The sequence below is a fragment of the Danio rerio genome, chromosome 17, assembly GCF_049306965.1.
Source record: "Danio rerio strain Tuebingen ecotype United States chromosome 17, GRCz12tu, whole genome shotgun sequence".
Lineage (NCBI taxonomy): Eukaryota > Metazoa > Chordata > Actinopteri > Cypriniformes > Danionidae > Danio > Danio rerio.
The window spans coordinates 2,228,677-2,241,851 of record NC_133192.1 but is presented as its reverse complement, the minus strand read 5'-3'; the positions used below and the strand labels follow the sequence as shown (position 1 = coordinate 2,241,851).

The 13,175-nt window shown below is 35.2% G+C and overlaps 1 protein-coding gene across 2 annotated transcripts in view; it reads left to right on the top strand.

The window, feature by feature from the left end:
• dnajc17 (DnaJ (Hsp40) homolog, subfamily C, member 17) overlaps positions 1 to 12,971 on the top strand; it is a 115,009-nt gene extending 102,038 nt beyond the window's left edge. Inside the window, 2 exon segments of one of the 2 annotated variants that reach the window (NM_200246.2) lie at positions 12,665 to 12,836; positions 12,921 to 12,963. In NM_200246.2, the coding sequence (NP_956540.2) occupies positions 12,665 to 12,784 (120 nt within the window). In that variant the 3' untranslated portion in view covers positions 12,785 to 12,836; positions 12,921 to 12,963. 2 annotated transcript variants of the gene reach the window in all.
• The last annotated feature ends 204 nt before the right edge of the window (positions 12,972 to 13,175 follow it).

The following is a 13,175-nucleotide window of genomic DNA, read 5'->3' as shown; positions in this document are numbered from 1 at the left end:
ATTTTAGAACTGTAGATGGTGCTCAAGGCTAGTTTATAAAAGCAGATGGCGCTTTAGGATAGTTTTTAACAGAAGACAGCAGTCTAGGCTAGTTTAAAACAGCAGACAGCACTCTAGGCTAGTTTTAAACTGCAGATGGTGCTCTTTGCTAGTTTTAAACAGCAGACGTTGCATTAGGGTAGAGTCTAACAGCAGATGGCACTCTAGAATAGTTTTAAACAGCAGATGGCGCTCTAGGCTAGTTTATACCAGTAGACGGCACTAGTTTATAACTTGAGACTGTGCTCTAGACTGGTTTATAACGTGGGACTGTGCTCTAGGCTACTTTTTAACAGAAGACAGCTCTCTAGGTTAGTTTATAACTGCAGATGGTGCTCTAGGTTAGTTTATAACAGCAGATGGTGCTCTAGGTTAGTTTATAACAGTAGATGTTGCTCTATGTTAGTTTATAACAGCAGATGTTGCTCTAGGTTAGTTTATAACAGCAGACGGTGCTCTAGGTTAGTTTATAACAGCAGATGTTGCTCTAGGTTAGTTTATAACTGCAGACGGTGCTCTAGGCTAGTTTATAACAGCAGATGGTGCTCTAGGTTAGTTTATAACAGCAGATGGTGCTCTACGTTAGTTTATAACAGCAGATGTTGCTCTAGGTTAGTTTATAGCAGCAGACAGTGCTCTAGGCTAGTTTATAACAGCAGACGGTGCTCTAGGCTAGTTTATAACAGCAGACGGTGCTTTAGGTTAGTTTATAACAGCAGGTGGCGCTCTAGGTTAGTTTATAACATCAGATGGTGCTCTAGGTTAGTTTATAACTGCAGATGGTGCTCTAGATTAGTTTATAACAGCAGACGGTGCTCTAGGTTAGTTTATAACAGCAGACGGTGCTCTAGGTTAGTTTATAACAGCAGATGTTGCTCTAGGTTAGTTTATAACAGCAGACGGTGCTCTAGGTTAGTTTATAACAGCAGACGGTGCTCTAGGTTAGTTTATAACAGCAGACGGTGCTCTAGGTTAGTTTATAACAGCAGACGTTGCTCTAGGTTAGTTTATAAAAGCAGACGGTGCTCTAGGTTAGTTTATAACAGCAGATGTTGCTCTAGGCTAGTTTATAACAGCAGATGTTGCTCTAGGCTAGTTTAAAACAGCAGATGGTGCTCTAGGCTAGTTTATAACAGCAGATGTTGCTCTAGGTTAGTTTATAACAGCAGATGGCACTCTAGGTTAGTTTATAACAGCAGATGGCGCTCTAGGTTAGTTTATAGCAGCAGACAGTGCTCTAGGCTAGTTTATAACAGCAGATGGTGCTCTAGGCTAGTTTATAACAGCAGATGTTGCTCTAGGTTAGTTTATAACGGCAGATGTTGCTCTAGGTTAGTTTATAACAGCAGACGGTGCTCTAGGTTAGTTTATAACAGCAGATGTTGCTCTAGGTTAGTTTATAACAGCAGACGGTGCTCTAGGTTAGTTTATAACAGCAGACGGTGCTCTAGGTTAGTTTATAACAGCAGACGGTGCTCTAGGTTAGTTTATAACAGCAGATGGTGCTCTAGGCTAGTTTATAACAGCAGATGGCGCTCTAGGTTAGTTTATAGCAGCAGACAGTGCTCTAGGCTAGTTTATAACAGCAGATGGTGCTCTAGGTTAGTTTATAACAGCAGATGTTGCTCTAGGTTAGTTTATAGCAGCAGACAGTGCTCTAGGCTAGTTTATAACAGCAGATGGTGCTCTAGGTTAGTTTATAACAGCAGACGGTGCTCTAGGTTAGTTTATAACAGCAGACGGTGCTCTAGGTTAGTTTATAACAGCAGATGTTGCTCTAGGCTAGTTTATAACAGCAGATGGTGCTCTAGGCTAGTTTATAGCAGCAGACAGTGCTCTAGGCTAGTTTATAACAGCAGATGGTGCTCTAGGTTAGTTTATAACAGCAGACGGTGCTCTAGGTTAGTTTATAACAGCAGACGGTGCTCTAGGTTAGTTTATAACAGCAGATGTTGCTCTAGGCTAGTTTATAACAGCAGATGGTGCTCTAGGCTAGTTTATAACAGCAGATGGCGCTCTAGGTTAGTTTATAGCAGCAGACAGTGCTCTAGGCTAGTTTATAACAGCAGATGTTGCTCTAGGTTAGTTTATAACAGCAGATGTTGCTCAAGGTTAGTTTATAACAGCAGACGGTGCTCTAGACTAGTTTTAAACAGCAGATAGCACTCTAGACTAGGTTTAGGCCCAATCCCAATTCTATCCCTTAGCCCTTCCCCTTACCCCTACCACTCATTTTGTGCGCCAAGGGGTAGGGGTGTCCCAATTCTCTTTAGCTTGAAGGCGTAGAGCTGAGGGGAAGGGGTAAATAGCCCTTTGAACGAAGATTTTTCAGGACCACACTCGAAACTAAGGGGTAGGAAAATTTCCCAGAATGCACCAGACACAACGGCAGGATTGCTGAACCCGGAAGTAAGGAGTAGGTTAGTATTTTTTGTCATTATTACAGATTTTTACAACAAACAAACACGTTTTAATATATTCATAACCGCGTTCATGTTTTACCATCATGCTTTAAACAAACGCTAAATAAAAACCGCTAAATTTGGCGATCTATAGTCCAAATTCATAACTCCTGTACAGCAGTCCCACAACATTCTGACACTCGATGACACTGGAGTATCCTGTCAAAAAAGTCTAGTGGCTGGGAATGAGCTGTTTACAGTGTCTTCTATAATGTTGATGTTGTTTTCGCGTGTAGATGTATATGGCCACGGTGTAAATACACAGTACAGTTACGATCTTATTGCCACATTAGATCGTTATGATGACATAAAACATGCCTTCAGTGATCTCCTGAAGATAAATACCAAAAAATAACACAACTGGAATAACTACAGCAGTCGCCATCGTCTGATCTCATATGAAGCATGAAAGTGCAATGACTACGTGTGCAGGCACTGTAGTGCTGTCCCAATTCTAAGGGGTAAATTTAGAAGCCCTTCCCCTTAACCTTGGGTTGTAAGGGCCAAGGGGAATGGGAAGAGGTACAAAAGTAGAATTGGGATTAGGCCTTAAACAGACGACAGTGCTCTAGGCTAGTTTCTAACAGTAGATGGTGCTTTAGACTAGTTTATTACAGCAGATGGCGCTCTAGTCTATTTAATAACAACAGTAGATGCCCTAAGATAGTTTATAACAATTTGCTTTTCAGTAGAGAATCACAGTGCATTCGTATAACCTCAAAATCCATAATGAATAATTTCTCGATTTGAAATGTATGGGTTTATCATACCACTACTAGCTCTGAACTCACGCACACACATACACACACACACACACACACACATACACTAAATAATCTGTTGGCTAGCACTGCATTTTAGGAATAGCCCCCTGATGAGTTCAGGGTGGTGATTATATTTTGTTGTCAAGCGCTTTGTATTTTTGCAATGTTATGTTAAAATTATTTGTGATGTATTTTATTTTTGGGATGCATTTTCATTGTTCCTCATGCTTTGTCTCTGCCAAGCACACACTGAAGCCACTTCCACATCATTCCTGCTCTTGATTGCTTTGGCCTTGTGTCTGAGAGCCGCAGATAGTTGAGTGTGCTCCAGGCTCTGGTTTCTGCGGTGGTGTCGTGAGCAGATTTGTTCTTGTTGCCTGATGTTTTCTGGGAAATTGAAAGAGCTCTTGCGGCTGCTTTTGTCTAATTACCGGTTTTCATCTTGGGTTTTCGCTCTTAATCGCTCCGCTAAACAATCCTATAAGTGATCATGATGAAATATCTGCTGCTCAGCGCTCTGCTGAACTTCATGTTGTTTCTGTTGTGTTTTCTTCACGGCAGATTGAATGCAGCTCAGTGAATGCAGCGGAGTTTCAGGCATTTCTTTTGTCCATGCATTTGAAAACAGAGCGCATTGTGATGCATTATGGGATTGCATGTGATGTTTAAATGGGGTCTCTATAGGCAAAACACTGGGTTTTGGAAAAGATGAAGCTAAGTGAAGTGGTGTTTAAATTTTGTAGATTGATTTGATTGATTTATTCATTAATTTAATTATCCATTCATTCATTTGATCATTAATTTATTCATTTGGTCATTCATTCATTTGTACATTTATTGCTTCATTTGATCATTTATTAATTAATTTGATCATTTATTTAATCATTTATTTATTCATTCATTTAATAATTCATTTCTTCATTTAATCATTCATTTCTTCATTTGATTATTTATTAATTAATTTAATCATTCATTCCTTTATTTAATCATCCATTTCTTTATTTGATCATTCTTTAATTCATGTGGTCATTCCTTCACTTACTTGACCATTCATCTATTCATTCATCCAGTCATCCATTCAATCATTCTCCCAATCATTCATTCATTTATTTAATCATCCATTTCTTTATTTGACCATTCTTTAATTCATTTGATCATTCATTCCTTTGATCTTTCATTCCTTCATTTGATAATTTATTATTTAATTTGATTATTTATTGAATCATTTATTCATTCAATTATTTAATTATTCATTTCTTCATTTAATCATTCATTTCTTCATTTCTTAATTCATTCATTTCTTCATTTAATCTTTTTCAATTGCTTTAATAATTCAATTAAATTATTTATTCATTATTTCATTTGATCATTCATTTTTTTATTTGATCATTCATTCCTTTATTTAATCATTTATTAATTCATTTGATCATTTATTCATTCTTTCATTTAATCATTCATTCCTTCATTAATTCATTTAATAATTTATTCATTCATTTATTCATTCATTTAATAATTCATTCCTTCATTGAATCATTTTTTTTCATTTAAGCATCCATTTCGTAATTTGATCATTCTTTAATTTGATCATTCATTCATGTAATCATACATTCATTCATGCATTTAATAATAATTTATTATTTTTGTTCATTTGATCATTCAGTCATTCATTTAATTATTCATTCCTTCAATTAACCATTAATTTCTTTTTTTTTGATCATTCATTCATTCATTTGATTATTCATTATTTAATCATTCATTCCTTCATGTAATCACTAATTTCTTCATTTGATCATTCCTTCCCTCATTTGACCATCCATTCATTCATTTATTCATTCATTCATTTAATCAATCATTCATTCAATCATTCACTCATCCATTCATTCAATCATTCATTCATCCATTTAATCATTAATTTCTTTTTTTGACCATTCTTTAATTCATTTGATCATTCATTCATTCATTCATTCATTCAGTCAGTCATTCATATAATCATTAATTCATTTGTTTAATCATTCCTTCTTTCATTTGATCATTCATTCATTCATTTCTTCATTTAATCATTCATTCTATAATTTGCTCATTTCAATTAATTTGATCATTCATTCATTCATTCATTCATGTAATCATTTGTTTAATAAATAGTTTAGTCATTCATTTAATCATTGATATCTTTATTTCATCATTTATTCTTCCATTTGGTCATTCATTCATTTATTCATTAATTCATTAATTTAATCCATTCATCCATTCATTTGTTTATGTAATCATTAATTCAGTCATTCATTCTTTCATTTAGTCATTCTATTATTCATTCAATCAATTTATTCAACTAATTAATATTAAGTATTTTTTATTAATACAAATATTGTAAAAAAATAAAAAAAAAAGCTAAAAGTTTTCAAATATTAGAAGTTTTCTATCTGGTTGTTTGCTAAAATGTAATTTATTCCTGCAATTGAAAACTTTTTCAACGCAACAGTTGCAAGATGCTTTAACAATCTGCTTCATATCTTTGTGGAAACTGTGATGTGTTTACTTTTAAGGATTCGCAGATGAACAGAAAGCTTAAAAGAACAGGGTTTATTTGAAATGGAGTCTTCTGTTGCATTATACATGTCTCTACAATCTTGGCCCACTTAGTGCACCCATACAGTGTAAAAATCTTATAGTGAGATTAGCTTTTCCGGGATTTTTACAGCAGCTTGTGCTCTTCATTCCTCATGGATGGCATTTATTAAACTATTTATTTTAAATCGAATGTTTAAATATTTAAAAAGAGAAATGCAAAACTTAATGAAGAAGTGGGTAAGAAGTGGAGATATCCTCACTGACACTCACAGATGAGTCTGAAATCATGAGACGTGATGTCACAGTATAGCAGATGATTCAGATGTTGAGCAGGCATGATGTCACTTCTGTCTGTGTGTGTGCGCGTGTGTGCGTGCGCGTGTGTGTGTGTGTGTGTGTGTGTGAGAGAGAGAGAGAAATGGAGACAAGAATGAGTGTGTGTGTTGTTTACTTTCTGTGGTTTATCCCTGTTATGTCTTACAGATATCTACATGTCGACACATGCACACACACACACACACGCACACACACGCACACACACATACTCATATACTCATATACACTCAAACTCATGATTCGCTCATGCTGGGAAAAGCCCTGTGATGAGTTGAAGGTGGTGATTATGTGATGTTGTTGAGTGTTTTGTACTTTTAGGATGCATTTTATTATTTATGATGCATTTAAATGTTTTACCTGATGCGTTTAAAATGTAATGCATTTTGTTTTTTATGATGAATTTTCATTATTTGTGATGCATTTTTTCTGATGCATTTGAATGTTTTTCTGATGCATTAGTTTTGTTTTTCGAAGCATTTTGATTTGTTGCAAGTCATTTTATTGTTGCATGTTCACATTTCAGGATGCATTTGATTTTTTTTATGCATTTATTGATTTTTTGTAACGCATTGTTTTGTGATAGAATTTTAATTTTTTGTGATGCATTTTATTATATGTGATTGATTTTTATGTTTTATGATGCACTTTATTTGATGTGATCTACTGAATTTTAATGCATATTTTTTGTGTTGCATTTGAATATTTTTCTGCTACATTTTTATGATGCATTTTATTTTTTGTGATGCATTTTTCTGTGATGTGTTTTTATTTTTCTTGAGGCATTTGTATTGTTTTCTGATGCATTAGTTTTGTTTCATGTAGTTTTTTGTGATGCATTTTTGTTTGTTTTGCGATGCATTTTATTGTTTTGTCAAGAATTTGTGCATTTCAGGATGCATTTACATTTTTTATGATGCTTTTGTTTTTTGTAATGCATTAGTTTTGTTTCATGAAGCAAATTTTTTTTGGGATGCATTTTTATTGTTTGTTTCATGAAGTATTTACACATTTCCGGATGCATTTTGTATCATGATTTATTTTTTGATGCAGTTTTATTTTTTAAGATGCATTTTTATTTTCATGTGATGCATTGAAATGTTGATGTATTATTTATTGTGATACATTTTTTATTATGTATTTTTATTTTTTGTGATGCATTAGATTAGTTTTTTTGGTGCATTAGTTGTTTCATGAAGCATTTTTATTTGTTTTACTTTGCATTTTATTGTTTCATCAAGCATGTTGCCTTGTTTTCTTGATCTTTTTAATTTTTTGTGATGCATTTTTATTTTTCATGATGCATTAGTTTTGTTTCATGAAGCATTTGTATTTTTTGTGATGCATTGTAATTTTTTATGTGCATTTAAATTTTTTGTATTTAGTATAAGCACTGCCAGGGTTTCTCCCCATACTGATACACTTCGAGTTAACTGTTAATGTGACTTTTTTTTTACATTTTATATGGTTCCTTTTACAGCATCAATGTTGTAATATAATTAAAATACAGTTAGTTAAATACACTTCAGTATTTATGTAGTTGTTCAAGTGTAAATCGAGATGAAAACCCATTTACTCACACGCACCCGTCAGGATCAGCAGGCAAGAGCAGAAACGCCATTGAACATACTGGGGTAAAACAAATGTTCATATTTTAAAGACATAGCAGACACATTTAATTTAATGCAGTGCTTCTTGTACAATCTGACACCCACTTTATATCATATATAAATCAGGCAGTGGAGATTGTGGATTTTTAAAGAACACAGATCATAAATGCGCTGATTTAGTAACTGCATACAGTTCAGGAAGCGATTGACCTTGATTTGAAATTAAAGTCCTTCCGCACATCAACGCATTTACCCTGTTGCATTTATTCTTTGGTGATTGATTTCTCTTTAGTGTAATGCGTTTCATTTTTGTGATGCAGTTTAACTTTTCCATTATGATCTTTTCTGTGGTGCACTTTATTTTTCCTCATTGACAGATGCAAATACACCAGCAGCGTTTAACTGAGCTGGCCTCTTCTGTGATGATGGAGTCAGCTCAGCCCCTGTGCTGTCAGTGTGTCTGTAAATCAGAGAGTTAGTTTGTCTGTGGTTTATTGAAGACGCAGCGCTTGTTTATTGACTGAAGTGAGCTTGCGTGATATTTGCTGGTTAGGTGGAGATGAAGCCTGAGCTCATGGATCTGGAATGATAATGGATCCGTCCTTCCGGAATGCCCTGCTTCTGCTTCTCTCTCTCTCTTTCTCTCTCTCTCTCTCTCTCTCTCTCTCTCTCTCTCTCTCTCTCTCTCTCTCTCTCTCTCTCTCTCTCTCTCTCTCTCTCTCTCTCTCTCTCTCTCTCTCTCTCTCTCTCTCTCTCTCTCTCTCTCTCTCTCTCTCTCTCTCTCTCTCTCTCTGGTGTGTATGTGAGACTCATTCATCTCTTCCAGATGCAGAGAGTCTTCTCCTCTTTCTCAGACACGCACACGCTCAGAGCAGACAATCCTGTTTACATTTACTCAATGCATGACACATCATCTTACCCACCATTCATTCATTCATTAATTCATTCATTCATTCATTCATTCATTCATTCATTCATTCATTCCTTTCCTTCATGTAAAAGTCATTGATTTATTCATCAAAGAATTTTACACGTCATCAGTTTTAACAGTTCTAAAACAGTAGTTTTTTTTATTCATTTAAGATTTCATTCATTCATCCAGTCATTCAGTCATTCATTTATTTATTCAGTCATTCATTCTATCAGTCATTCAGTCACTCAGTAATTTATTCAGTGATTCAGTTTGTCATTCAGTCACTCATTCATTCATTCATTTTCTTGTCGGCTTAGTACCTTTATTAATCTGGGGTCGCCTCCGAGGAATTAACCGCCAACTTATCCAACACATTTTTATGCAGCGGATGCCCTCACAGCCGCAACCCATCTCTGGGAAACATCCACACACACTCAATCACTACAGACAATGTAGCCTACCCAACTCACCGCATGTGTTTGGACTGTGGGGGAAACCGGAACACCTGAAGGAAACCCACGCAAACACGGGGAGAACATGCAAACTCCACACAGAAACACAAACTGACCCAGCCGAGGCTCGATCCAGAGACCTTCTTGCGCCACTGCGTCGCCCACTCATTCATTCATTTAGTAATTCATCCAATCATTCATTCAGTTATTCAGTCATTCATTCACTCAGTCACTCATTTTGTCAGTTATACATTCAGTCAGTCATTCATTAAGTCATTCATTTAGTCACTCAGTAATCCATTTAGTGATTCAGTCATTTATTAGGTCAGTCATTCAGTCAGTCATTTAATTATTCATTTATTTAGTCATTTGTTCATTCAGTAATTTATTCAGTCGCTCATTCGTTCCTTCAGTCATTCATACATTCATACATTCAATAATTAATTCAGTCACTCAGTCATTCATTAAGTCATCCATTCATTCATTCATTCATTCATTCCTATATTCATTCAGTCACTCAGTAATTCATTCAGTGATTCAGTAATTCATTCAATCATTCAGTCAGTCATTTATTCATTCAGTCAGTCACTCAATTATTCAGCCAGTCACTCATTCGTTCATTTAGTCACATTTATTCATTCATTCATTTAGTAATCCATTCAGTCAATCAGTCATTCATTCAGTAATTCAGTCACTCATTCATTCAGTCAGTCACTCATTCGTTTGTTCAGTGACTCAGTCATTCATTCATTCAGTAATCCATTCAGTCACTCAGTCATTCAGTCAGTCACTCATTCATTCATTCAGTCACTCAGTCATTTATTCAGTAATTCAGTCACTCAATCATTCAGTCAGTCACTCATTCATTCATTCAGTCACTCAGTCATTTATTCAGTAATTCAGTCACTCAATCATTCAGTCACTCAGTCATTTATTCAGTCACTCAGTCATTTATTCAGTCAGTCACTCATTCATCCATTTGGTCACTCAGTCATTCATTCAGTAATTCAGTCACTCAATCATTCAGTCAGTCATTCATTCGTTTGTTCAGTCACTCAGTCATTCATTCATTCAGTAATCCATTCAGTCACCCAGTCATTCGGTCAGTCACTCATTCATTCATTCAGTCACTCATTCATTCATTCAGTCACTCAGTCATTTATTCAGTAATTCAGTCACTCAATCATTCAGTCAGTCACTCATTCATTCATTCAGTCACTCAGTCATTTATTCAGTAATTCAGTCACTCAATCATTCAGTCAGTCACTCATTCATTGATTCAGTCACTCAGTCATTTATTCAGTAATTCAGTCACTCAATCATTCAGTCAGTCACTCATTCATTCATTCAGTCACTCAGTCATTTATTCAGTAATTCAGTCACTCAATCATTCAGTCAGTCACTCATTCATTCATTCAGTCACTCAGTCATTTATTCAGTAATTCAGTCACTCAATCATTCAGTCAGTCACTCATTGATTCATTCAGTCACTTAGTCATTTATTCAGTAATTCAGTCACTTAATCATTTAGTCAGTCACTCAATCATTCAGTCAGTCACTCATTCATTCATTCATTCAGTCACTCATTCAGCCACTCATTAATTAGTCATTTGTTCAATCATTCGTTTATTCAGTCAGGTACTCATTCACTCAGTCACTCATTTATTCATTCAGTAATTCATTCATTCAGTCACTCATTAATACATTCATTCAGCCAGTCAGTTATTCATTCATTCAGTCATTCATTCTGTCTGTCATTCATTCAGTCTCTGTCATCATTTATTCTGTCAGTCACGCAATATCTGTTTGAATAATAAATAATATAATGTTTATATAGTAATTTAAAATATAATATACTAATAATATAAATGATAAAATATAACAAAAGTATATTAATAATATATTACATTATAATAAGATATAAAATATCACATTTTATTACATGTTTTATTAAAATATTCATTAAACAATTTTAAAATAACCAGCAACACATAAAATTACACGCGAAATTATAAAGTAAAAAGTCTAAACATTTTATAATAATCTGTTTATTACTCTGGGGGAAAACTCTTTATGGATTTCATTTGCTTTCTATTACGCATCCTGAATAAAATGCTGAGCCTCAGCAGCGCTGTGAGTGATTCCTGAGATGTTTCTGCAATGAAAGCAGCGCTCGCAGTGTTTATCTGTGATCTAATGCTGGAATGAGTCTGAATCAGCACCAATGACCCAAAACACAGCAATGACCCAGAACCGCTCCGTGCAAGAGATCTGAGTCAGCTTTCTGAAACCTGCAGATCTCAATGTGCCCCATATAGTCTGAACCATGCCGGTTGTTGCATCCTGTACTGTAATCAACAGAAAATTAAAAGTTGTATATTTTAAGCTGATATGTCTAGAGGAACTCTCATTCTGGCATAATAATCAAGGAACTTTACTGCTGTACCATGACTGAAGCAATGATATTGTCAACTCTATTATGCAGCATGTTATTGTTGGCATCTAATTATAAAAGTCATATTAACCTTTCACAGTTTATTTGTGGCTGATAAACACTTGCTGTGCATTAAATCCCATTGAATTCCTCAGTCGTCTGAGACTCTCGCTGAAAGACACTCTTTGACACTAGTAAAAACTTCATACACTCTTAAAACGTTGGGTCAAATACAAACACAACCATTGGGGTCATTTTAGATGTTAAATTAACTTTTCTTTTTGTAAATAAGCTCATTTTACAGAGTTAAATTAATTAATTTTAGCATTTTTAAATCCATTCAGCTGACAGGAGCACTATTTAGCTTAGCATAGATCATTGAATCCGATTAGACCATTAGCATATCACTCGAAAATCACCAAAGAGTGTCAATCATTTTCCTATTTAAAGAAGAGAGATGAGAGGTTTGCACTGATTAGGTTGTATTTCGTGTTGTTTTTAAACCCAAATAAGGACTAAATGTCTGCTGTGTGTAGTTTTTCTGTAATTGACAACAAATCAGAGACTGTAAGGGGCTTTATGTGTTCATACATGTTCATTTATTTATTTATTGTATATAATTACAGACCTTACAGTAGGATATTTTGCTGTGTCATTGATCTGTAGTTATAATCAAATCATGTGCATAGAAGTTAGTAATGAACATTTATATACAAGTATTTATAAGTATGAAGCATCTGTGCTGTGACGAGTGCTTCTCATATGATATGTGAACGACCCGTACAGCTTTATTGTAGACATTTCCTCCAGCAAGAATGACAACTGAAACTTTGTCGTACACCACGACCCTTGGTACCCTTTACGCAGTGGAAACACAAGCCTGATAAAGGTGAACCATATCAAACCGTACTGTACCACTCAGCGGAAATGGACCAATGGGTGTTTATATTAACGTGAGATGTGTGTGTGTTCAAATTCAAATGTTATTTGTCACATACACAGCCTATGATGTGCAGTGAATTGCTTACACAACCACTCGTGTATTATTACAAATAATAACAACAATCTAAAATGTGTGTGTGTCTGCAGAGCTGCCTGCGCACTGAACGCGACTACGAGAGTGTGGTTCTCATGAGGCTCAGACAAGCTGAAGAGAGAAAGAGACTCATCGAGCAGATGAAGAGAGAGGAAGAGGACGACACCGCCTGACATACACACACACACACATTCTAAAATACATACATAAACACACTTACATGCGCACACACACACACACACACACACACACACACACACACACATATCAATAACTTATAACTCAACACAACTTTTGATTTTATACACACACACACACACACACACACATCAATAAAGTCTTTTATGATTAATCTTTTAACTTGAATATTTTCATGATCTTTTTAACAGCTGAAAAATCAGGAATAATCTGGTGAAATTCATCCGCACTCCCACATGGAAAAAACACTGCAGTAGTTTATAGCAGGGGTTTTCAAAGTGTGAGGCGCGCCTCCCCTGGGGGGCGCCAGAGCATGTCAGGGGAGGCGCGGGAAAAAATGTTATATAATAAAAATATAATTAAGTT